The 27,050-nt window shown below is 32.7% G+C and overlaps 1 protein-coding gene across 5 annotated transcripts in view; it reads left to right on the top strand.

Annotated features, from left to right (window-relative positions):
- The window catches only part of LOC133173697 (uncharacterized), a 52,477-nt gene that overhangs the window by 8,995 nt on the left and 16,432 nt on the right, over positions 1-27,050 (top strand). For all 5 annotated transcript variants that reach the window (XM_061308698.1, XM_061308695.1, XM_061308696.1 and 2 more), the window contains exons 3-12: positions 16,182-16,301; positions 19,266-19,426; positions 19,861-19,963; positions 21,792-21,843; positions 22,539-22,661; positions 24,102-24,209; positions 24,583-24,714; positions 25,001-25,120; positions 25,386-25,522; positions 25,957-26,176. In XM_061308698.1, the coding sequence (XP_061164682.1) occupies positions 16,182-16,301; positions 19,266-19,426; positions 19,861-19,963; positions 21,792-21,843; positions 22,539-22,661; positions 24,102-24,209; positions 24,583-24,714; positions 25,001-25,120; positions 25,386-25,522; positions 25,957-26,176 (1,276 nt within the window). The remainder of the gene's footprint in view (positions 1-16,181; positions 16,302-19,265; positions 19,427-19,860; positions 19,964-21,791; positions 21,844-22,538; positions 22,662-24,101; positions 24,210-24,582; positions 24,715-25,000; positions 25,121-25,385; positions 25,523-25,956; positions 26,177-27,050) is intronic.

The following is a 27,050-nucleotide window of genomic DNA, read 5'->3' as shown; positions in this document are numbered from 1 at the left end:
ACTTCCGATAATTCAATACACACAGTGTGACATATGTGTATCTCTTTTTTAGAATTTGACCTGATGAGAATTTTAGTAGTTAAAGTATTGACATTGACTCTCAGCTGCCTATTGATGTTTTGAAATAATACTATATCATCAATAAATTTTGGAAGAATATACATGACTCTGCCGAAGTGTTAGATATGGACTTTCCTTAGGGATGTTTATTTAGTAAATAGAAGCCTTCATCTCATTTAATGAGATGGAGAAGCTAGGCCAAGCTGTAATAATGACGAATGCCTGCGAGACATACTGTCCCTTGTTCTCTAAGTGAGATTTAAGTGCGATGTTTCCTACATTTAGTACTTGGGTAAACAGCGGATACATCAAGGCACGTTGATATTGAGACACTGGAATGACAAGTCTATATTGAATGTGCCAGACCAAAGTTTAAATAACAGAAATTTAAGAATGGAATAGTGTTCAAACTTATTCATTTTGGAGATAATAATTGAGGATTGGGTTTCAAGTTGTGAAGCATTTAGAATTTATATACTTTACATTATAAGAAACTTGATATGATTTCTATGAAAGAAATATGTATGGTTTAATACACAGTATGTCAGTACTGCAATTTTAGTAGCTATTTGTATGTGGGTTTTTTTTCTTAAATGGTATCAATATATCTCTCAGCATGTAACACATTTGCAATAATTGACTTCTAGCTGATTAGTATATGTACCTCAAGCAGAGAATCTTGGATACTTGCTGGTGGTGTGACAAATTTAGGGTGGTTGGAGACAAAGAAATGATATTTATATGTTAGCCTCAAGATAAGCCTAGGGATTGCACCCCACCCACACTCTCATGCAATAACAAATCGTGGAATCCTAGGTAGAAAAGGTCAAAGGGCAATGAAGGTTTCTACCTGGCCATACCTTTAGATGAGGTAGAGAGAAATGTTCTCATGACCAGAAAGACACAAACATCACCAAACAGACCTTTTTGCTGTGGTATCTCCCAGTTTTGTGTTGTCAGAGCTAGAAGTCTTTCCATGAAGCAAGCTTGGACTCAGTTAGGAAATCTTGTTAGATTTGGTCTGATGCATAGATTCATGTTTAGGATATTTACAAAGAAAAAACCCAAATCTGATGAAAGGTAATTTCTTTAGAATCATCCTGCGTCACATGATTTGATTTTATGCAGCTTGATCCCTGGTTGAAGTAAAGTCAAGTAATTTCTGATGATTGCTTCTGTAGTATAATGCTTGGAGTGTTTTATTGAAATCTTGTAATATTTTGATAAATTCCTCAAAGTCAGTGATGCACTCCATGTTTTACCTTTCAATTTTTTCACTCACAAAAGAGACATTTGTTAAAAATGATGAATTAAGGTGTGATCTCATATTAGATATTGTTGTAATTTCAGATTAATTCTTCCCATTTAAACTTTAAAATGAATGAATTAGTAGTGTAATGCGGTTAATATAAACCCTTCAACTGAAGACATTCAATTTTTAAATATAACGGTTAGGTGTAAGATCAATCTCGTTGTAAAATTACAAAATCAGAAATTTGGGTATCGTAAGGTTGAATGGGTAGATCCTTGTTGAGATCTTTAATTCAGTAAGCTTATATACCATACTATAAGACTACTTTAAGACAAAAATGATTTTTAAGTAATAATAATAATAATAAATGATTTTAAAATACCAATACAAATTTGAGGATTGCTGTATTCATTATAAACCCCTCCCCACTTGAAATTTGGGGGGGTATTTAGTGATGGGGGTATCTGTTTATCTTTCTATCCATACATCCATCTGTCTTACACTAGGGGGTAGCCATCCCATATCCGCAATTCCTTTTACACTACTGAAAGCAATTTAATGAAGCTTTCATGAAATCTTGATTACAAAGTGGCATTGTGCATCTCCTATCTTATTTTTTGATCGGACAGATATTAGGGGTTTTCTAATATCAAACCATGGATTTTGCCATTCTTGATACACTCAGGGGTACCCATCTCATATCTGCAGCTCCTCCTATTCCAATGTATAAAATTTACTGAGACTTTCACAGAATCTCTATTACATTATAGGTGGCATTGTGTACCTCCTATTTCACATTTTGATCGGACAGATATTTGGGTTTTCCATAGCAAAACATGGACTTTGTCGTTATACTTGATACAAGGCGTACCCATTTGTTTATGCAACTTCTCCTAATCTCAGAATGAAATTCAATGGAACTTTCAAAAAAGCTCAATAACATACTGCACTTTGCCATTATATTCATATGGGAACTGGGGGTTTCATTTTGTGAGCTGAGTTATGTCAGAGTATCTCAAGTATACTGTAATTGAAATTTCAATTGGCTCATACAGTTGTTTTAATATTGTTTGATATTTTCACTCATTCGCAAATTTTGCACTCATTGCATTTTAGAATTGACATTTAAAATACCAGGGTAATCAACTATACACATCAGATTCTTATCACAAACAAACAAATTAAGAAAAAACAAAAAACAAAAAAAAAACACCCCCCCCCCCCCCAAAAAAAAAAAAAAAATCAGCAGCATTGGACATACATGCACTAAAATGCAGCTTCCTGTCATATGTTGTGTTATTGAAAAGTTTGCCAAAAATATTCAATACCTATTTTTTTCCTTAGAGAGACACACACATCACTATAAGCCTTCTTGATCCCCAGCCAAGATAGCATATTTCAAACCCCAGGGTGAACACAGAGTGACATCATCTTGTCATAAAACTGTGATAACATGGAAAAGCCTGGGCGATAGGAAAGATAATTTACAGTGGACTTGACATCTCTGTCTCTTAGAGTTATCTGTCGTCCCATCTCACACCAAGCTTTGTATCAAATACACAATCAATATGTGGACCTCCATATCTACTGTTGGAGTTAATTTACAAACAAGCAGGTGTGTTAAGGAATCATTCAATTCATTTCTTGAAAAATATATGTAACTTACTGCTAACTGTAATGCATAAATTGCAGTTTTCAAATGTTATGACCAGTAATTTGCACTGCCCAGTGCAGATCTTTTTTGATATTAATATAACCAGTACATGTATATCTTTGAGCATATTTTGTACATGAACAATCATTCAGACATGTATGATGCTCTCTAATTATATAAAGTAAAAGTAAAGTTTAAAGTGAAACTAAATTTTACTGTTTTTAAGTCATGACAAATTTATTGAACAGATTACAGAACTAAAATATGTGATGGAGGGTGATTAATTTTCCAAAATATTTTTCATGCTAAATTAACAAAGAGAATTCATAGTTAAGTTTCAACAGTTTACTTGCCTTATTTCTTTTTGAAATTATTATAAATAAATATTATTGTCTAACCTACTATATAAATTGAAATTAGGCATTTTGAACTGTTTTATGATTTTTAAAAATGTTTTTGACATGTATATTGTGAAAGAGTCAAACTGTATTCAGGTCACAGAAAACTATTGCATGATTAATTAAAGTGTAGCCTAAATAGCAGGATATGATATTCAAGTGTTTAAAATATCATGACGTCATTTACTAAACAGTACTTATGTAGATTATTATAAGTGATAACTACCCCCTTTATATTTCTGCTTTAACACCATACTGTGTGGGAATTTAATTCCTTTTTCAACATGTTGATTTTATTTCCAGATTGCATGAGATGTTATGAAATGTTGTTGATGTTGAAACAGAAGTGAAAAAATCCATTGATTACTACTTACCTTACTACTTTAAGAAATTAGTAAATTTTCTTATAATACAAGATATGTTATTTTCTTGTTATATTTTATTTTCTGTTTAGGTAATAAAACATTTATTTTTATTAGGGATGTCAACGAGTACCCGGTTAACCGGGTACTCGATCGAACGTCCGAGTATCGAATACTAAAAATGGTACTCGGTTACTCAGATGTATATTTTTTCTTATTTCAAACTACATATTTTTTTTCAAAAACTTATCAAAAAATAACTTAAATATGCATGCGGTAATTAGCGTGTCGTCATCTACACCCGTAAAAGGTGTGTTCCCGTTTTGCACACATTCAATAATTAGGTATGGAACAATAGGTGTGAAATATGTTTTGATAGCAATTATAGTCTGATCTCCATTTGGCAAACCGCCGTAAAACACCCGTTATATCGCCTGTGTATATACAGTAATTAGTGACCAATCATTTCGTACACAGCTGTTCTCACGTATTGTGGTCATTTTTTGGATGGCTCCAATGATTGTTTTCAGTGAACATCATTTAAGTATGGTCTATGATATTATCTTTAAATCATTTTAAAATTATTTAGTTAATATACGGCAGCGAAATCGGACATGCATAGAAATGCCGCTACCCACTTCAAAAGTGAAGAAATATTTAGAAATAACCAAAGAATCAGAAAATGTTGAGTCAGTTCGCGTCGTAAGTTTAGTGTATACGGGGGAAACAACAACATATGAAATAATATTAGACTAGCGATCCCAACAAATTCCGTTCCTTCTCTTTCGCTAGTCTGATCATCAAACCTGCGCAACAGATCAGTCTAGACGAACTCCAAAAACAGCGTTTCCGGAAGTAAGAAATTGAGACTGAAAAAGACTCCGAAAAAAGAGTCCGCGCATGCGCACACACACAAAAAATGGCGATTTTTCGGCAAAAATGATGGGTCTACAAAAACTGTCCGTGCAAAGTTTTGGAAAGTATGACAATTATACAAGTACTCAGAAATGCTAAATAAAAGACTTTGGAAGAGATCGTATTTGTCAGATTTTTTATTTTATTTGCAAAAAAGGAGATATTTACTTTCAAAGTTAACGTTTCAAGTCAGATCAATCACAGAGAAAATAGTACGTTTTGAGAAGTAAATATGCATAAAAAAGGGATATATCTGCAAAATGGGACAATATATATTGTAACTGTTAAAAACTTGACTGAATTTTACACATAAATTAGCATTCAGGTTTTTTATTTATGTACGACACCTGAATTGGACGCGTAAGTTTTTACCATCGTTATTTACCGATTTTTTTATCATATACGAACATATATTATTATGAACATATTTTTAAAACTAGTATCTATCAATATGAAGACTTTAAAACCCACTCTTCTAGATATTAGGGGCACAACATGTCTTCTTAAAATGACCTTTTAATACCTCTGCTCCGTGGTGAAAAATGCACATTTTCTGATTAAAATAAATACAAGTTGGGTGTCTTCAAAAACAAATAAAATCATCTTTAGTGTAGGAATGACATAAAATTTAAATCAAGGAGACAATAAGTTTAATAAGAAAATATTTCTTACCGGCAGTATTGAATTTGATGTCGTATATCCAATTCAGTATTATGCAAGAGTTTGAAGCGATAAATAAGTCAATATTCACAAAACAATTTAATAAATGCAATTATCCATTGAACAAAAAATAAAATGAAGTAATATTGCACTAAATACAGCCATTATGCAGCCGTATATTTGGAGAAAGCGAATGATAATCCATCGTTTGTTTACATCGGACGCAATTTTGACGCAATGCATGATGGAGCCAAAGACTTCGTTTTCGGAGTTCACGCTGTTTTTGGAGTTCGTCTAGACAGATAGTCCTTATTTTGCATTGATCAAATACTAGTAGATCCTAAACAAGAACTGTAAAACATTTGTAATTTTCGGTGTATAAATTTTGTATTTTGTGTTTATTTGATAAATAAATCTAGTAACAAAAACCATTTCCGTTGGAATCGATCTTTATATACATTAATAAACGCGATAAAAACAACCTTGGGGTTTATCTGAGCTTAACGGGGCTCAAGAGCACACTTTTTTAATTTCATTTTTACCGAGTACCCGGGTACTCGATCGGAAAAACGTCCGAGTAACCAATTATTAAATATTGACCGATTAATGACATCCCTAATTTTTATGGTTACTTTTTTGAACAGTCATACTGTTGTCCCTTAGTAGTGAGAAAGACTAGGGAAACTGTTGCTCTTTTGGCCTTAGGCCTTGGGCAACAGTTTCAAGAGTTTGACAGTGTTTCTCTTGAAGTCATGAAATAAGTGTATAATAGCATTCTAAAATACAAAATCACGTCAAGAGATGATTTTGTTTTACAATGTATAACATTCCCACCAGTTCAGATTATTGGAAAGATACTCTCTTCATTAGTTTTTTGTTAGCTCTGCTGGTCAGAGATTAAGGCTCCGGGGCCGTAAAACTTAAATGAGCTCACTTTTGATCTCAGTCTCACTTTTACTGAAGGAATGTATAAGGGAAAAGTTAGACTGAGATCAAAAGTGAAATCTTCTAAGTTTAAGAGCTTATGCGATAGTAATGTGTCCATCTGTCTGTCTGTCTGTAAGCAAGTTATCAAAAATGCTACTCCTCCTACAGTCTTGGTCTGATTTCAAAATAACATATTTACATTCAGTGTGACTTTCTTAATGAAATCCATTAGAAATCTATGACGTTCAAATGTCTATAACACATACGAAAACTTGTCACTGCGTGGTAGAATACAAGGTAGGAACTATATGCATTTTCAGTACCCTAGGAACACCAAAATGTATATTGTTTTGACTCAATTTAATGAAAAACAATTACCCAGTTAAATTAACGTAAAAATAGAACAACAGTGCATTTAAAATTGATTTGTCATTTTTTTCCTCGCAATGTTCATTTGCGTTATTTAACTTTCCACGTCACGAACGGCTCTTACATCTATTAAGCACACCAGTTCTGAAAGGTGCTAAATTCATAATAAAGATTAACAAAATTAACAATTATGAGGAGAGAAAATTAGAAAATGTAAATATAAGCATTGAATTCTTATTTTTGGATGTTGTCAATCCTATAACACACCTGGACGTGCTGAGAAATTATAATACCGTGCTAACGCGCAGTATTCAATTTGTCGGCACAGCCAGGTGTGTTATAGGACCAACAACATCCAAAAATAAGAATTCAATGCTTAATTGGCACACAAGTAGACTACACTAAGATACATAATTCTGTTTATCAGTTTTTGATTTCGATGAACGGTGTTGCCATGATTACTAAAAATAGAAATGTCTGTGAACTACTTTCAAAATGCTACTCCTCCTACAGTTTTGGTCTGATTTCAATATCATTTTGCACACAAGTTGACTACAATTAGGTACAAAATTCCATATATTGGTTTTTGATTTTGATGAATGGTGTTGCCATGGTTACTAAAAATAGAAATTTCTGTAAAGTACTTTGAAAATGCTACTCTTCCTACAGTTTTGGTCTGATTTGAAGATAACTTGGCACATAAATTGATTGCTTAATGATTCATATATTTATTCTTCATATATAGATTTTTGATTTTGATGAATGGTGTTGCCATGGTTACTATAAATAGAATTTTCTATGAAATACTTTGAAAATACTACTCCTCCTACAGTTTTGGTCTGATTTCAATATAACTAGACACACAAGTAGACTACTCTAAGAAACATAATTCTTTTTATTGCTTTTTGATTTCGATGAATCATTTTACCATGGTTACTAAAAATGGACATTTCTGTAAAATTCTCTCAATAGGCCTCTTGTCCTACAGTTTTAGTCTGATTGCAATAAATCTTGCCACAAATAGAGACTAAATCAAGGATCATTATTCTATTTATTGCTGTTGCAAAGTTTCGAGTCCAAATGCTACTTTTCTTTTGGTGTAAGTACAAATCAGTAGAGCTACAGTCTCATCAGAGACTTCTGTTTTTTTGAAAATTTAAATGAATCAATGAAATGGAACTTTCCTGAATATTCTCAGAATAAAGAAAAAAAAATTCCTATTTTACAAAAATGTATGAAAATTGGAATTGCAAATAAAATGTGTAGAAGTTACCATTAAGCTTATGCCATCAGTTTGCATCCAATGTTGTTGACTGTGTTTTCCGTCATTGTAAACTTTACTAGGCAGATTTGACTGCTGAGACTTTACAGTATTGATGTAGTGCATGTCTTCTATAAATGATCCACAATCTGGCAGTAGTGAAATAATTAGGATAGTAATATCTACCCAGTAGCTGCCTAGCAAGTTCTAATAAAATTTGTGCACCATTGTTGGAGGTATGGGTCCTTAGGTGTCCAATTCTTCTGATTTTTGCAGTTTCATAGTAAATTTAAAATTTCTTAAATCTCCTCCTTTGAAGCTACTTAACAGATTTTTTTTTTTTTGAGAGAGAGAGTTTATAGTATTGATGTTGAGCAGGTTGTCTACCAATAGTTCAATTTTCATTTTGATTCACTGAAAAACAATCTTGACTGCAGATCTTGGGGAATGTTATGCAGTTTTTAGCTTTTCTGGTCACATTTTGTCTGGCATCTGTCTGTCCATCTGTCTGTAAACTTTTCACATTTTGACTTCTCAAGAACCACTGGGCCAAATTCAACCAAAATTGCCATAAAGTATCCTTTGGTAAAGGGTATTCAAGTTGTTCAAATGCAGGGCCACATCTTCTTCCAAGGGGAGATAATTACAAATAAGTGAAAAATTTATGGTATCTTTTAAAAATCTTCTCAAGAACCACTGAGCTAGAAAATATGAAACTTATGTAGAATCACCCTCAGGTAATGTTGATTCAAGTTTGTTCAAATCATGACCCCCCTTGGGAAGGTTAGGGCCACAATGGGTGATCAAAGTTTTATAAAGGAATACATAAAAAAATCTTTAAGAATCTTCTTGTGGAAAACAGCAAAGCCGTGATTGGTCATATTGATATGGAAGAATCCTCAGGTAGTGTAGAATCGATTTTTTTCAAATCATGACCCCCAGGGGTTGGGTGGGGCCACAATGGGGGATCAGAGTTTTACATAGGAATATATAGGAAGTATTGATGAAAGAACAGAGCCATATTGACTCAGGTGAGCATTGTGGCCCATGGACCTCTTGTTAGCTAATTACTCAGAAATAAGAGCAAATAAGCAAAATTTGAGTGGGGTAGACAAGAAGATATGATTGAACTTCCCAGTAAGTTTCATAACATTTGTGAAACCCAAGTTTCAGTTATGCCTTTAAAAAGTTGAATTATTCTGATTTTGCAGTTTTTAGCTCACCTGAGCCAAGGTTCAAGTGAGCTTTTCTGATCAAAAGAATGAGTGCACTTTAGAGTGTCATTTGGAGCCTTTTCGGCCACCCATTTTAAGCCTTAAATTAGACTATATTTCTAAATTAATCTATGATTATTGTGCATACATATGCTTTTGATATTTATACTTCGATTTTTTTGTTAAACATATTGCTATAATTCCACACAACGTCATTGAAAAGAACATGTATAAACCTTAAATTCCGGAAATTTGAACTGGACCACTTTCGAATTTAAGGTACCCGCAAATGGGCGGAGATATTTAAATCACATGGAAGTGGAATGTAAACATTTGCACATTATTTCCAGATTGATTCTACAGTATGAATTTAAATGGGGGAGAGAAAGATTGTGTAGTTTCTTGATTCACACAAATAATAAATGATTCATGGCCATACATATTGATCATTTTCATGATTCGTAACCATATGTTTGATGCCTAGCACCGAATTAGATCAATCTTAAGTTTTCATATATGATAAAAAATGCCCCCTCTTTTTTCTTTAGCTTTATCATTTTTCGTTTTATATGCTGAATGCTTTTCAATTCAAAGAATGAATGTATGTTTTAAGAAAGATTCACATGTACATGACTTCGATGTCACACTACATTTAATCGTAATTCACTGTACATGTAGTACGTAGAGTAATACAAACGTGTAGTGAAACAAATTATACATGTATGTAGTACTCATGGTGATACATATTTTAGTATGCATGTATAGATAAATAACATTCGGAAATGAAATATAAAATTTTAACTTAAAATTTGAGTCGCTAGGTTAACATGAAAACTCCAAGAAATACAAACTATCTGTAATTTGAATTAACATTTTATTGATGGAACAAGTATATTTCAGATTAAAAAACATAGTCAACGAAAATTCTACAACGTTACTATATTGATAATCACTCGCTTATGTCTTCAATATCTCTTTCATTTCGGCAATCCAAATATTGTCAGATATGATACTAGTGTTTAGGGATGTGTCTGTAGATGCCTGCAGACCATAATACAGAGGCGACATGAGCTAACACAGCTACATACTAATCGTGCACTTGATTTGCACTGGCAGTACCAGAATTTCCTTCAAAATACCAAACGAAAAACACAATTTAGTGAAAGAAGACAAGGTAAACTTTAAGACCCTAATAAAATTTTCGCAAAATTCTTCATTATTTTGAAGTTGTTCAGGCCGGTACGAACGGTGAGATTTGTAGTTACTGTATAATACAAGTATTATATTTGTATTATAATACTTTCCTGTACACACGTTTATATGTTTTATTAGCTTGTTAATAGACTTAGGGATTTCTACGTGTTTCCCTCGCAATATTTCTCTCTCTCCTTCAATAATGGAAAACGACGTTCTGTTAGCAGTATATGTTATCATATTAAGCATTACATTAAAACTGAAAAAAAAACATCGTAATGGAAACAGCGGCGGAACACTCGTATATGTACTTGGTGCACACAATGCATCGCTAGATGAGGTGCACAGAGAAGACCCCAGTAGTTTAAAAACTTCTTTAGAATAGATAACGCTGCATTTGAGCAACTTTTACAATTACATGTAGTTAATCCTTTTGATCTTTTTCCCATAAAACAACGAGTTTTTCGATATTATTACTGCTAAATTCGACCATTATTTACCACCTGCTTTTTTTTTTTTATGATAAAAATGGGATGACCACAATGTGAGTACTTTTGATTGGTTTGAAAATGAAAGGTAAGTTAAGACTTGTATTAAGAAATAGAGCATTGCCCTATTCTTAATACAGTTTTATAAGATTTGAAAAATCTTAGGATTCACCGTATTAAAAGTCTATACATATTCAGATTTTGTACTTAAATACACATCTGTGTGTACAGCCCTGAAGTCTATTGATAGACACAATGAAAGCAAATCGAACAGTGGAATGTCACGTGAGTAAAGTGATTATAATATCAAACAGGTCAAAACAGGTTGACACTCGGTGATCTGTTAATTTAGTAGCTAACCCGAGTGTAGTTTGGAGAATTTTTTTGAAAATTACATATGAGCCGCAAATTGTCCAACATTGCCCTTTGGATATGTTTAAGTTTAAATCAAAATACACATTCTGTGCAAATGAGAAGAATGGACAAGTTGCGGCTCGATGTAAACAATGTCGTTGAAAACTGGTATGCATATGAATAACAATAGAAATGTGACAAAACTGCTAGACCCCTGTCGCAAAAACCACTGTCGCTCGGCATTATTTAATATTTTTATGTGATATAATATATCAAACCCTGCTCTTAAGAAATTGTTTAATAATTTTGATTCAAAAAATTTATAAATTTCGGAAATTTATTATTGGCAAAGAACCGGGATCCAACTCTCATAGCTTAAGTGCACTGATCCTTTAGCTGTTGTCTGTCATCATTGTCGTCTTAAACTTTTTCCAATTTCATCTTCTCTAGAACCGCTGGGCTAATTTCAACCAAACTTGGCACAGAGTATCCTTGGTTGAATGTAATTCGAGTTTATTCAAATGAAGGGCCACATTCCCTGCCAAGGGAAGATAATTATGAAATAGTAAAAATTGGGTGGGATCATTTAAAAATCTTTTCTCAAGAACCACTGAACCAGTAAAGATTGAACTTAAGTGATAGCTTCCTGAATCTTTTGATGATAGTTTCTCCTCCTACAAGTTTAATTTAATTTCAAAAACTTGTTACAAGTTTAGAAAATATCCTTGTACATATTTTTCTTCATATGTAAAACTTAAAAAATAGTGTTTTCATTTAGTAATACTCAAGGTGGTAATCTATTTTTATGCCCCACCATGAATATGGCCTGGGCATATAGTGTTTGTCATGTCATCTTCTGTCTTTCTGTCCTTCCATCACACTTTGCATTTAGCTCAGTTTCAAAGAAACTATTCAAGATATTTTTATCAAACTTCATTTGCTGATACATGTACATATTGATAAGAGCTATTCAAGTGCATCACCATTTTTTGACCTTGACCTTTCGTTTGACCAGTGGACCTCACTTTTCTTTTAATATGTGTTTAGCTCAATTTCAAAGAAATTGTATAAGATATTTTTATCAAACCTTATATCCTGATACATACTGATAAGGGCTATTTAACTTCCTCACTATTTTTTTTTTTACCTTGATCCTTCCTTTGAACTTGACTTCACTTCTCTTAAATTTGTGTTTAGGTAAGTTTCAAAGAAACTATTCAAGATATTATTATCAAACTTCATATGCTGATACATATGGATGAGAGCTATTCAACTGCATCAACATTTTCTGACTTTGACCTTTCCTTTGGCTTTCTTAAATAAGTGATTATCTCAATTTCAAAGAAACTTAAGATATTTCTGTCAAATCTTATATGCTTCTGTATATATTGATGAGAGCTGTTGAACTGCATCAATAGTCTTTGGCCTTGGCCTTTCCTTTGACCTTGACCTAACTTTTCATAAAATAGCATTAAGCTTTGTTTCAAAGAAACTATTCAAGATATTTTAATCAAACCTAATATGCTGATATATATATTGGTGAGAGCTATTCAACTACATCAACATTTTTTACCTTGACCTTTCATTTGACCTTGACTTCAGATCTGTGTATAGCTAATTTTCAAATATATTTTTATCACAACTTTATATGTTTATACATTTTGATGTGAGCTATTCAATGACATCAATATTTTTGAATTGACCTTTTCTTTGACCTTGACCTCAAATTTGTGTTTGCATAGTTTCAAAGAAGCAGATCAAGATATTTTTATCAAACTTCAAATGCTTTTACACATTGATGAGAGCTATTCAATTGCATCAACATTTTTTACGTTGACCTTTTCTTTGACCTTGACTTCAAATTTGTGATTAGTATAGTTTCAAAGAAACAAATCAAGATATTTTTATCAAACTTCATATACTAATACATAGAGTTTAGCTATTCAACTTCATCAACATTTTTGACCTTGACCTTTTCTTTGACCTTGACCTCACTTTTCTCAAATTGGGGGGAGGGTGCTCAAAGAAACTATTCCAGATATTTTTTTATGTAAGCTTATGCGCTAATACATTATTTGGTGATAATTTATCAAGAGTGTCCATTTTTTTTCTACCTTGAACTTCCCAATGACCTATGACTTAATTATTAATTGTGTATTAAACTCAGTTGTAAAGAAACTATTCAAGGTATTTTCATCAAACTTCCTACACTAATACAAATTTTCATGTTGCATTACTAATGAACCCTGGATGGGGCTTCATGTCCTGTGGACATATTTCTAGGTTTGATTAAAAAAAATTAACAATAATTAAAGTTCATAAATCTTAGCAAGTGTTCAGTACATGGGTGGCAAATCAGGTGGGAGTATTATTCATTTAATATAAGTGAAATCATCTTAATGTTGAAGTATTACTTTATGACATCAGTTGATGAATCTGCTAATTATCCCCAGTTCAGTGACCAATACAAATCTTCATACATTTTCCAATACAAATTCTGAATAAAACGATCGAAAGAGTAATACAGAGCTATCTATTAATATTAAGGCTCTGGAATCAGATAGGAGTTGTGTTTGGATCAAAAAGGTTACAATGTTGTGTGTGTGTTCCTAGAATTGTATTTAAAGCACCTGCAAAATAGAAATTTGATTGCTATATTAGAAAAAAAAAAGTATGGGAAATAAGCATGCATCTGGAAAGGGAATAACCAAGCACTGCAACTGCATGTCTGCTGCTCAGGTTAAAGCATATCCAAGTGAACAAATGTGAGTAATTGTTTTAAAGTGACATAAATGTTTAGTTGAACTTTGCATGCAGTTAAGTTAATAATATTGAAATCATTTTTAGTTCCTTTTGAGGATGCATTTTTTTCCTAAGCAAATTTGAGCATTTTTTCAGTTTTAAGTCACATGCTAATTAAAAAAAAAACCAAGGCTAAAAAGCTGTTTCCTGTAAATTAATGTAGAAACTTTCATCTTTCTTGTAATGTAGAAGATAGCCCCCCCCCCCCAAAAAAAAAAATATATATATATATATTACAAAAGGTAGGATGTACCTGAAAGTGTTATGTAATATATTTTGTTTGTTTTATGTTTGCTAGTGTTTGAAGTGCATTTCATGCTGATTTTTTACAACTATGAATCATGATTTTATAGCAAGAAAAAAAAATAAAATCTGGCATGTTGAAATTGTCCATTATTTTTTCTGATGCTTCTGGGTTTAATCTTTCCCTTTATAAAAAAGACCTGAAATATTTCAGTGTTCCTTGAATAATTGTGCTTCAGGCTTCATCTCTGATGCTTAATTCTATTTTTGTTGTGTGTGTGTGAGTTAGCCCAGGGATTTTTCATTTTACATGTAACATGCAACCCCTTTCATGAACATACATTGATTTACTCTGGAAAGAGATTATGGAACATTAATCAACTTATTGGAAAATGAAAGTTCTGAAGAAGATTGGAAGTAAATGAAATGAAGTGGCAAAAATCTTTTTAGAGGAAATTAATCAAGAAGTGATGGATGGTTCACACATCAAAGTCTAATTCTTCACATAACTTTTTTTTGCAGTATTCCTCATCTCATACCAGAATTCAGGTTGTTCAAATGAAGGACAGTGTCCCTCCAATAACGTTGTTTAAACATTTCTCATTTTTTGCACCCCTGGGGATAGGAAAGGATAATTATGGTCTTAATGTTTATACATGTATAGCTATGGATAGGAAAACCATTTAATATCATCTCAGTAAAAAGAACACTATATCTTGTCAACTTAATAAATGTGTATCAAACATTCTAGTGTTACGGTACTTTTAAATAGTTTCAATTCCATTCAAGTCTTAACTGATTAAGACCTATGTGAAGCTACCATGGAGGTTCAGTTGATGAAATTTTTTTAAATTGAAAGAAATAAGCGAGAAAAAGTCTTTGAATTCTTCGTAGAACAACAAAATTGAAATTGTCAAATTAATACACAAGAAGATATGTGGTAGGAAAAGAAGATATTCAATGTTTTGTAGTTGAATATGGAATTTATTGCACGATTGGGACAGGATTTTTTTTTTCACAAGTGCTGTTAGAACGAGCTAGTGTAAATTTGAAAAAAAATATCCCTTCTCAAAAGTGAAAAAATACAATATCCAACTACAAGACATTAAATTTTCTGTTTATTACTTTTTTTTTTTGTAATTTTCCTTTTGCCTCCATCTTTTCATAATGCAGTGCTGTATAGCATTATAGTGTGGTATATCAGCTAAGTGATTGTGAGATTGAAAATTGCAAACAATTTGGAGAAACTTTGGCAGTTTTATGTCAGGATGGGTTATTTACTCTTGCTTTCTTATAACAGAAAGTATTTTCTAAGATAACACTTCAAAAAGTATCACTTTCATTCAATGGATAAATTACAGTATAGTAATTCCACTGTCCACCCCTTAGTAAAAACATGTATATCAGTATGATAAAATGCTTATCCACAGTCCATGAGTGAGATAGCTCTTTCATCAAACCCTTTACAGGAGTTATTTCCCTGGGACAAACTCTCAGGGAATAGATACAGATTTGATGAAAAGGATATATCACTTATATGCAGTGGATAAGTGTACTAAACTGAATCAGGGAGGAATCCCCATTTTTAGCTCTGCAGGTGGAAACCACATTTCTGCAAAAGCTACTCCACCTACAGGTTTAATTTGATTTTAATAAAATTGATATACATTTAGAAAATAACTGGATACATTTTTTTTAAATATAAGACTAAGAATAACATTTAAAATCTAGAGGCTGCTTTTCTTTTCCTTTATTATATGATAAAAGACCAGTAGAGCTACAGTCTCATTAGGGACTTCTAATTATTTTATAAAAAGACTGCACTTTTAACCTTGGCTACATTTGTTAAAGTGTTATGGTAGAATCAATTAAGATGTAATTAATGAATTCTCCAAATCATGCCTTCTGATTATAGTTATGATCACAAAAGATTAATAATGAAGATTATTTTGAGCATTGCTGTCTTTGGATCATTGTTTGTAACTATTCATGTATTATTTATTAATGAATGGTCATTTGTATTTTCAGTCACAACAGTCAGGTCTCTTCCTGGATTCCTCCTCTGGAGCACTGGGACCCAGGGACAGGAGGACAACCTTATGGATGGGAATGTGCAATAGACAAAAATGACAAACAGTACTACATCAAGTAGGTACCTCAGTATACTGGGGCAATGTCAAATACAATACATGTATTTAGCATTTGTGATGGTAATATTTGGCAATTTTACTTCTATAGAAAAAGTGTATACTTAAATGTACATGTATACTAATAATTGTATAATCAAGATTTAGCACATTAGAAAATTTAGTGTAGGTAATCCACTATATGCATTTTGCACAGACATAAATTGTCACAATCAGTATTAAAATAGATAATACTATTATAGATACAGATAGATGAATATATTAATGGATAGATGGTAATTCTGAATAACTGTGCCAAATCAAATGAATTCATCTAAAAAGTTCACATGCAGTATGTACACTTTTTTAGCAAATGGTATTTCTGCACATGCATATTCTTGCAACATTTGCTCTCATTTTAAGAACTGTGTTACAGTCTGTCCCAGTGTATCAAGGATAGCACTTTTTGCATTATGCCTTAAAATACTTTTTCCAAACATCATGCTTTGATATTATGAAGCATCAAGTTCAACCGATTCTGTAGAAGTACATTTTTCCACATCGCATTAATTTTACACTATATATGTCACAAATTTTCCAAGGAAATTTGTCCCAGCAATTACTTATAGTATTATAAGGCATATAGTGACAATCTGAGAAATCATGGATTGAACAGAAATTGTGATTCTGAGGAATTATGACCCTGTGGAAAAAAGTATGTTTACAGTATATTGACATGACAGCAAATTCAAAGTCTATGGAGATTTAACATTGTGAGAATGGCTGCTACTTCAGAAAGGGATACATCATTATTCATGATTTTCCGTTGCTTGTTATAAATAACTTAATGATGTAGTACATGTACGGAATCGTCAATACATCACACTCATAAAATCTGTGGAAATAAGTACACCATAGACTTTGAAAATCCTGTAATACTTGTATGTATTATCTGGTTAAACTGGTTTGGAAGTGATGAAGCTCCAATGTTTAATGATAAAATCAAAATTTATTTGTCATCATTTGAATTGTGATGGAAGCACTTATGTGGGGCAGACTATAACATTTACGAAACGACTTTGAGAAAAAGTTTCTTATTTTTAGTTTAACTGTATTCTTACTGCCAACCCTAAAAATATCTTGACTTTTTACACTAGATGTATTTTTAGCAAACACAGGGTATATAATGCAGGAAAATGAAATGTGAAGCGTGCGATAATTAATAATTAGAAAATAAGCTCCTTAGATTCAACAGTTACTACCAAACACAATTGGTGATGTATAGCATTACCTTGGTGTTCTGAGTGATGATGCACAGATATCTAATTCTTATGTAATACAATATATTTAAGAATGTAAGTATGGCAGGATATGTAAGAAAATGCTTTCCAAATAAAAATTATAGATGTTTTTTTTTCTCTCTCTGTAGCAGTTACTGTATGTGTACTTAAAATTTTAGTGGCTTTTGGAGTGGACAACAATGCGCTAATTCATGAATACCACTAATAAGTCATTTTACCTATTTAGATGACAAATCAATGAAATTTTATCCCCACAAAAAATTGTGCTTCTACAGTATATATATACCGTAAATCTGGAAATATTTGCTGTAGATAAATTTTTAGCAAATTTGCGCATGCAGTGCATTCGCAAAAATATTTTTCTTAAAAATAAATCAACAACAATAAATGTTTTATCTAAAGATTACATCGTTATATATATTTTATGTACATGTGTGATTCATGAAAATGTTATGAAAACTTTCAACACGTTGGATGATTTATTTTTTCTAATATTTTTATCTGAATATTGAACGTTGGCGTAGTTTAATATTGTATATTTATTCGTAATTTATTGTATGTACATGCGTAACTTACACACGTTCAAGAAAATTTTAAGAGCTTTTTATATTTTAGTTCAAATGACGATTCGCAAAAATTTTAAACGTAAAAATTAATCAACAGACTTTTAACCCAGATTCGCAAAAATAAATCGACGTAAAAATTTCCAGATTTACGGTATACATGTATATATATATATATATCTCGAATACCATGGATATGTCAAAGTGATTTGGAAGTCCCAACCTCTTATTCTTTAGTATTTTACCCTTGATATCTCAAATCCTTGGATATCTAGAAGTTTTTTCTTGGTTCCATTAAGTTTGAGATAATGAGGTTTGAATGTAATTTTTTTTTTTTGCTGGGACTTGCCTTAGGTGACAGAGATAAATTTACACTAGATTTTTTGTCGTGGTTTGTAAGATTTCATACTTGACAACTTACAATCAGTATTTCACATTAGAATTCAAAACATTGTAGAAGTCAATACTTCACTATTATCATTTCATGGCATGTAAATGTTTTCAATGAAATGGACATATCCTGTTTAGTCTTCGAAACGTCAATATGGCTCTCTATATTTGCCATGGGTATTAGGCCTGTCCAGTCCAATTTAATGGAAAAACGGGGCCACTGCCCTCTAACTTCTTGTTTGATTAGTTTCTCTTGGCCAATCAATGCAACTGCTTCACTTATCTCAATCATATTTGTCCAGTGCTGTGTCGTTCTCTAAATCAAATGATTTTGGTGGAGAAAAAAGGGAGGGTTGATGATAGAAAAGATAGATGACTTAAGACAGCTGAAAGATGTTAAATTTATTATCTGTTCAATAAGAGCATAAGCAGGTCTTACTTGCTAAGGTAGATACAATCAAAGAGCCTTTCATTACCCTGAGCCAAGCTCATTTAAACAAGGTAATATCACAGGTGTAAAATGTATATCTCCTCCATAACAATTGATGGAAAGCACAAGAGGCCCATACTTGACAAAAGTCTATATCTTAGAAATGCAACAAATTGTTTAAGTTCACCCAATTCTGAGATTACTGTGAAATTTCTAAGGTTTTAAATTCAGTGCTGATTAGAAAGTTGATTAGTATAATTATTTTCTAAAGTATGTTCTACTTTTAATTTTTTTTTTTGCAGTCATTTAGAAAAATACACAACACGAGATGATCCACGTGATGATCCGGATTATGTGGAACCTCCAAAACCAAGGGAGATTACTCTAAATAGGGATCCACAGAAAGGGTTTGGTTTCGTGGCTGGGAGTGAGAAACCAGTGGTGGTGCGCTTCGTGACAGATGGTCAGTGAATGTTCGTAGCTTTAGATCCCTCCCCCCCCTCTCTGGCAAGGAAAAATTTTTAAAGTTTAGGGAAATAATAGTCAAGAAATATGAAATTATTCAGAGTGTAGTGCTTACCTTAACCCATTTTTCAAACAGAGAAACTATCTGATTCAGATAATATGGTTAAGTCATTAATAGATCTATATAAAAGTGTTCTGCTGGACACCATGCAAGATGTAGCATTAGACCATTCATATGTAAGCAAATGACTTCAATTTTATATGAATCAGCTGAATACTAATAAGGTCATATTTTGTGTTTATTAAATCTGAAATAGTGAAATAGTGCATTGCTTTTCTTTCAAAGTTAATACATGTACATGTATTCATTAAATAAGTATTAAGATGTGTTAGTTAATTATAAATTGATTTTGAATCAAATTTTTTCTTCAGGGGGTCCTAGTGTTGACAAACTTCTGCCAGGAGACCAAATTATCAAAATTAATGGAGAGGATGTGAAAAATTCACCTAGAGAATATGTTATAGATCTAGTCAGGTACAGACAAGAAAAACAAGAGTTCATAACACTCTTTTGCAGCAGATTAAATAGAGAATATTACATACTAAAGTCCATATCATATTTCATATCAGCCTGAGTGGCCCCATATCAGGGCCACTTGGGCTGATATGACATATGATATGGATTTTAATATGTAGTACATGTATATTTTATTTATCATATAATTTAACTTGTGAGTTCACATAAAGCCATTTAAGAATGTTTCATGCATATATATGACCCTTTTGTTAGAAATAAGAAATGTGCTGCTGAAACATGAACTGTACAAAGTTGGCACCTGTGGGAGACAAACCTACAATTTTTAAAAAAATTATTAAGAAAGAAAACTTGTAAGAACAAAACATGTTTAAGTACTTGAACTTACACAGATAATGATACATAACCTATGTTTGAATCATGGCTATTTGAATGAATCACCATTTCAATGTGTTTAGTATTTCTTGTTTATTGGTGGATTTTAATAGTTGAAAGCAATTTACCACAAATTCCAAAAATAAGTCTTGTTTAATTTCTTACATAATTTATTGTTTATATTAGATCAAATTTGTTTCAATCTATTGTAATTCAATTGCCTTTTTCAAATTAAATTTATCATAGGTTTCAATATATTAAGAAAAATATGTATATTTTCGCATTTGAAAGCATGTGCATCAATGATATACACATACTGTTAATCAGTTAACATCTCGTCAGTGTCCAAGGGTGCTTGGACTTCATTTAAAAACAAGGTCATTAGAAAATTAAGCAGTATGCAGTCAAAAAAAAAATTAAAATTAAGCAGTTATGGAGATTGTAAGGTGTGAATTTCTTTTGATGTCAAGATACTCGGGGTCATCAAAGGGTAATGAATGACCTTAAGACGCGCACTTATATTTAGGAAAGTAGAAATTGTCCTGATGTTAACCCATACCAGGTAAATCTTGCTCTGTGGACTGTGAGTGTATGTCTGTATAAGCAGGGTAGTTGACATTACTGAGGTTGACATATCCGAGGTTTGCAAGTCATGTAGGAGATGTAGCCGGGAAGCGGTTGGATGTTGACATAACCCAGGTTATTGACCTATCCAATATCGAGATTCTGAAGTTTACCCTGTAATCCCTACCTTTACCAAATCTGAATGAATGATGCACCTAAGGATGCAAAGTACTTAAGTAATTAAGATGCTGCATTTAGCTTTTATTTTTCAAATGTATGAGCATTCAAAGTGTTTGGAGCATATCTTTTACAAGTAGCTTTAAGTCCTGTGTGGTCCAAACTTGCATGAGTGATGCTTCTAGAGATGCAAACATTTGGTTGCAGTATTTAACATATATTTTTGGGGAAATTGAAATTTTAAGTTTGTTTGCTGAGTAAATATGCCATACATGGTCTAAACTTGCACAGTGGATACTGTATACAGGGTTATTTTCGCCCCGTCTTATTTTCGCCCTTTTACACCTGCAAACGATTTTGCCCCGTTTTGAATTCGCCCAGACACACTTTTGTTTAAGAGATAATGCCATTTTCTTTGAATTCGCCCCATTTTAAATTCGCCCAATTGCGACGAGGGGGAAAGGGGCGAAAATTAAACGGGGGCGAAAATTTCCCTGTATACAGTATATACTTGGATGTTTGCTGCCAGACTTCCTTAAGACTATGCATCTGAATTGGATTTTATCGATGGTAAAACTTTTTTTTTTAATATTAGCTACGCCTGATGTAATTCCTAGAACTGCTATTGTGAATAAAAACTTACTAGGGTAAAAAGGAGTAATAGAGATATTAAGGGAATAACATATTGTAAAATACTATTTTTGTGTTGCAGGTCATGTAAAGTTTCCATTTCATTGACTGTATGCCAGCCTTATTCAGATAATGTAAGTATTTTTTTTCTTCAAAATTTTGCTTCTGGTTAAAATTTTGCTTGAAGGTAATTTTTATGTAAAATTGATATGTTTAAGAAATCTAAATTTTAACAAACTTCAATTCAGAAAGACTAAACTTTTCCTCTGTAGGTAGAAATGCAGGTCAGTAGAAAAATAAACAAGCACTGACAACACGACTCTTACATCTCTTATCTCAGTGTGCATTTTCAACATAAAATAAAGCTTTTGATTGACAATGAAAAATTTTGAATATCACATGTGTCTTAATTGATGTAAAAAAAAAATGAATTGAAACCTTTTAAAGTTTTAGTAAAAAACTAACTGACACTTGGCTTGGAATGAGATCTTATGTTGATGCAATACATTTGTGTTTCCTGTAATGGAACACACTTAGGTTGTAGATTATAATTGTCTCTAGAAATAACAAAATATCACTTGCATGTGATAGAAATATAATTTATATGATTGTTGTGGCACTCCGATCATCACTGCAAACTGCTCTAGAATCCTTGTTTACTTGTATTGATTAATTTTATTTTCAGTCCTTTTATTTGCTTGCTTGAAAAAGCCATCACTTCCGTCATTCTAGCAAAATGAATGATTTTGTAACATTTTCGTTGAAAAAGTTTTGAATCTGCAGTGAGGCAGAGGACAGTTGTGATTTAATTACTGCTTTATTTTAACAGTCCACAAAGAAGTCTTCATTATTGACAGCTGCTAAAAAGGCCAGGCTGAAAAGTAATCCAAGTCGTGTCCGCTTCTCCGAGAATGTCACTGTTACCATGGTGAACGGTGCTCCATTACAAAATGTAAGCTATGTGATTATGTCTCCATAGAGACAAAATGTCTGCTACCATTGAGGATTTTTTCACATTGATCATACAATAATTAATTTGTCCTGCCCTGCTAATCCAAATTTCCACAAAAATTGTTCTAAAGTCTTATTTGATGCCATTTTCTGTATGTATTTGTAACAAGGAGAACAATCAGGTGAAGTAGTATTTTGGGTTTTTGTTTAAATGAACATGAAGTTTATTGTACAAATACACAAAGAACTGGGGGAAAAGTAATATCAACTCTGAAGTTCCGTTTTAAAGGAATGTATAGCATGCTTTCCCATAATATTTTGTGTCATGGTTTAGCTTTATAGTTACTAAAGATTCAAGATAAGAGTTGTTCATTGTAGGTCTGTGCTGTGATACCAATATTCCAGTGAATTGGAGTTCCTTGACAAAAATTTTGAATTGCATTAAGTTTTTTTAGTTCTGATACTGGCAAAATACTTGGGCTAGAAATTAAGTTAAAATTGAAGTTTTAAGATGTCAGAAATGTTTGCAATTGTGCCAAACAGTAGATGTTTGGGTGCATTTTGGTGCATAATTGTAGTTAAATTAAAAAGAATAATAATTTTTTTGTTACAAAATTTCAGCCAATAGCCAACACACAGGCACTTGTTTCGGTAATAAATTTTTAACCCATAGTATAATAATAACACAAGGTATCTAACTCCGAATTACACGGAGTACCCCCTTCCCCCAGAATCGCACTCATTTACACTTTCAGAGGAAATACACTGACAAACTGTTTATACCTATGTTTTCTACGATAATTTATCTACACAACCATATATGACATGCTTGTCTTTATTTTCTTTAGTCTCCGTAAACAGCGTCAAAACTCTGCTCGCCGTGTGGAAAAGTCGAATTCAACCATGAAATGGTATGTGCAAATCCCGCACAGAGAACAAAATTAAAAAATGAGTGGGTTTAAAAATTCAATTCCAGTGTTTAAATATTGCATGAGTAAACAGAACTTGTTTATGTCTGATTTTCCCTGAAAACATTACAATGTTTATCCGATGTAATTTTAGAAACAGATTTTTAGCCAATCAAAATCTCTGTGCGGGATTAGCACATATCATTTCATGGTTGAATTCGACTTTTCCACTCGACGAGCAGAGTTTTGACGCTGTTTACGGAGACTAAAGAAAATAAAGACAAGCATGCCATATATGGTTGTGTAGATAAATTATCGTAGAAAACATAGGTATAAACAGTTTGTCAGTGTATTTCCTCTGAAAGTGTAAATGAGTGCGATTCTGGGGGAGGGGGGGTACTCCGTGTGAGTTAGATACCTTGTGTTATTATCTATGGGTTAAAAATTTATTACCGAAACAAGTGCCTGTGAGCCAACACTAGAACCTTGCATTTCTGAAGTTAATGTCAGATAACAATATTGCACACTTTCAGGCCAATTCAGATGAGAGTTATATTCCTTTCATGCCAAATGTGTTGAAAGTTTTTCTTGAAAATGGACAGACCAAATCATTTAAATATGACAACAAGACAACTGTGAAGGTAAGAAATACCATACAAAAATAAAACTAGGAATTCTTTTTTTTCAAAAGTGTCGTAATTCAATAAATACTACCAAAAATTTTTATCACCGACATGTAGCCATACTGTGACAAAAGCATTCAAATTGCTAGTGATTTGTCTTTCTTGTTTTTTCAATGTAAGATGTTTTGTTTGTTAAATTTTTGTCATCACTCTTTGAAATAAACAAGGCAGATGTCATATTTTGCATGCACAATCCACTGGTGGAAGCAGATATGCATCATATTTAGACAAGGTTATATTACAGAGGTTGATACAAGGTTGGCATGCATTTTATATCATATTTAACTCTTGGGGCCTTGTTTTTTTTAACAAGCACATTTTAACCTTTCAGGATGTGGTGCAGTCCTTGAAGGAGAAGCTGAATATTAAGTGTGTCCAACATTTTAATTTGGTGCTACAGAACATGAAGTCCCACAGTCCAAGTCACATGACCCTTCTCCAGGAACAGGACACTCTTGCTGAGGTAGAGTTGTTAATCTCAATACATACTCCGTACTTTTTTTTTATATACCTTATAGATAAAGTAACTATGTCAAATACTGATAGTAAGGAATTTCTGTGGGTAGAAATTCTTACAATTTGGTCTGATAAAGTTGAATATGATTATGATTATCAAAAGTAAAAACAAAATTTAAAAAATTCATAGCACTATGCAAAGTCAAGATTTTGTCTGATTAATTCTTAAACTAATCACTGAGTATTTGTTAGACTTGAATCTTAATCTTGAGTGCTAAATCATTTCCCACCAGATCGCTGCCAAACCAGGTGCTAGACATTTCCGCTGTCTTTTCCGAGTGATGTTTGTTCCAATTGATGCATATGATCTACTCAAAGAAGATCCTGTGGCTTTTGAATATTTTTATATGCAGGTAAGTACCATACCCTCAACATAATTATATAGCAAATATTTATCACTAAAAAATTTTATTGAGAAAATTTAAAGTGAAAGAAGATTAACAGACATCTTTATACTGAAGAAATGATCTTCTTTTTAAAGAGTTAAAACATTTTTAAAACTGCCTGAGGTATGAACAAGACTATGATCAATGAATTTTTAGTCAATATTTCATTTCTTAAATGTTCTTTTTGAAGTCTTTCCTTTCTGATCAGAAAGTTTTATTTTTTTTTATATAGTGTTGTAATGATGTGGTAAATGAAAGGTTTCCAGAACTTAAGGGAGAACTTGTGTACAAGCTTGCTGCACTGCACATACAGCAACATGTGATGAGCAACAATAATGTTGCCAGCAAGATCAACATTAAAGCTATTGAGTAAGTAACGGGAAGTAATAGCAAATTTCTGCCTAGTTAAATAATCATTGATCAATGTTAAACAAATTAAAGCATATTCAAATGTACTTAAATTGATTATGTAAGATGAGACCATTGTGTAATTCAGATCTATTAGTTTGACAAATACAGTTGAACTTTGGTATATCAAACACTGATATCTCGAATACCAAAACTGATTTAGAAGTCCCAACCCCTTATTCATAAGTATTTTACCCGGGATATCTTGATTCCTCAGTTATCTCAAAGTTTTTTCTTGGTCCCATTGAGTTCGAGATAACGAGGTTTGACTGTACAGTGCACAGTATAGGTCTAGCTTTAATCAGGCTGAAAAATGAGATTCAGTTACCAAGCACAATGCCAAACTTAAAGATTAAATGTTTGTGATATGTAAATGTTTGTTCAACTACTCTCAGGAAAGAGTGTGGGATGGAGAAATTTGTGCCATATAGTCACCTAGAGCACCTGAAACCAAAGGAGTTACGGAAGATTCTGGCCCAGCAGATGAAGATGAACCAGAACTTGACGCCTCCTGGCCAGAAACAACTGTCATCCATGCAGGCCAAGCTCCACTACATGAAGATTGTCAGTGAATTGAAGACATTTGGCAGTCGAATATTTATGGTTACTTTATTGGTAAGAGTGGTTATCTCCCTTAATTGAGGGAAATTCTGTGATAAAGTACTGCTGTACAGTTTTTAGCTCACCTGAGCTGAAAGCTCAAGTGAGCTTTTCTGATCACATTTTGTCCGGCGTCCGTCTGTCTGTCCGTCTGTCTGTCCGTCTGTCTGTAAACTTTTCACATTTTCGACTTCTTCTCAAGAACCACTGGGCCAATTTCAACCAAACTTGCCACAAAGTATCCTTGGGTAAAGGGGATTCAAGTTTGTTCAAATGAAGGGCCATGCCCTCTTCCAAGGGGAGATAATTAGGAATTAGTGAAAAAATAATGGCATCATTTAAAAGTCTTCTTCTCAAGAACCATAGGGCCAGGAAAGATGAAACTCATGTGGAAGCATCCTTAGGTAGTGTAGATTCAAGTTTGTTCAAATCATGAGCCCCGGGGGTAGGGCGGGGCCACAATGGAGGATCAAAGTTTTACATAGAAATATATAGGAAAAATCTTTAAAAATCTTCTTCTCAAGAACAGCAAAGCCATGATGAGTCATATTTATATGGAAGCATCCTCAAGTAGTGTAGATTCAAGTTTGTTCAAACCATGACCCCCGGGGGTAGGGCGGGGCCACAATGGAGGATCAAAATTTTACATAGAAATATATAGGAAAAATCTTTAAAAATCTTCTTCTCAAGAACAGCAAAGCCATGATGAGTCATATTTATATGGAAGCATCCTCAGGTAGTGCAGATTCAAGTTTGTTCAAATCATGACCCCCGGGGGTAGGGCGGGGCCACAATGGAGGATCAAAGTTTTACATAGAAATATATAGGAAAAATCTTTAAAAATCTTCTTCTCAAGAACAGCAAAGTCATGATGAGTCATATTTATATG

The sequence above is a fragment of the Saccostrea echinata genome, unplaced genomic scaffold (assembly GCF_033153115.1).
Source record: "Saccostrea echinata isolate AGI-Se365-2 ecotype Australia unplaced genomic scaffold, CSIRO_AGI_Sech_v1 ptg000056l, whole genome shotgun sequence".
Classification (NCBI taxonomy): Eukaryota; Metazoa; Mollusca; class Bivalvia; order Ostreida; family Ostreidae; genus Saccostrea; species Saccostrea echinata.
Note: the sequence above shows the minus strand (reverse complement) of the source record. Positions and strands in the feature narration are given on the sequence as shown.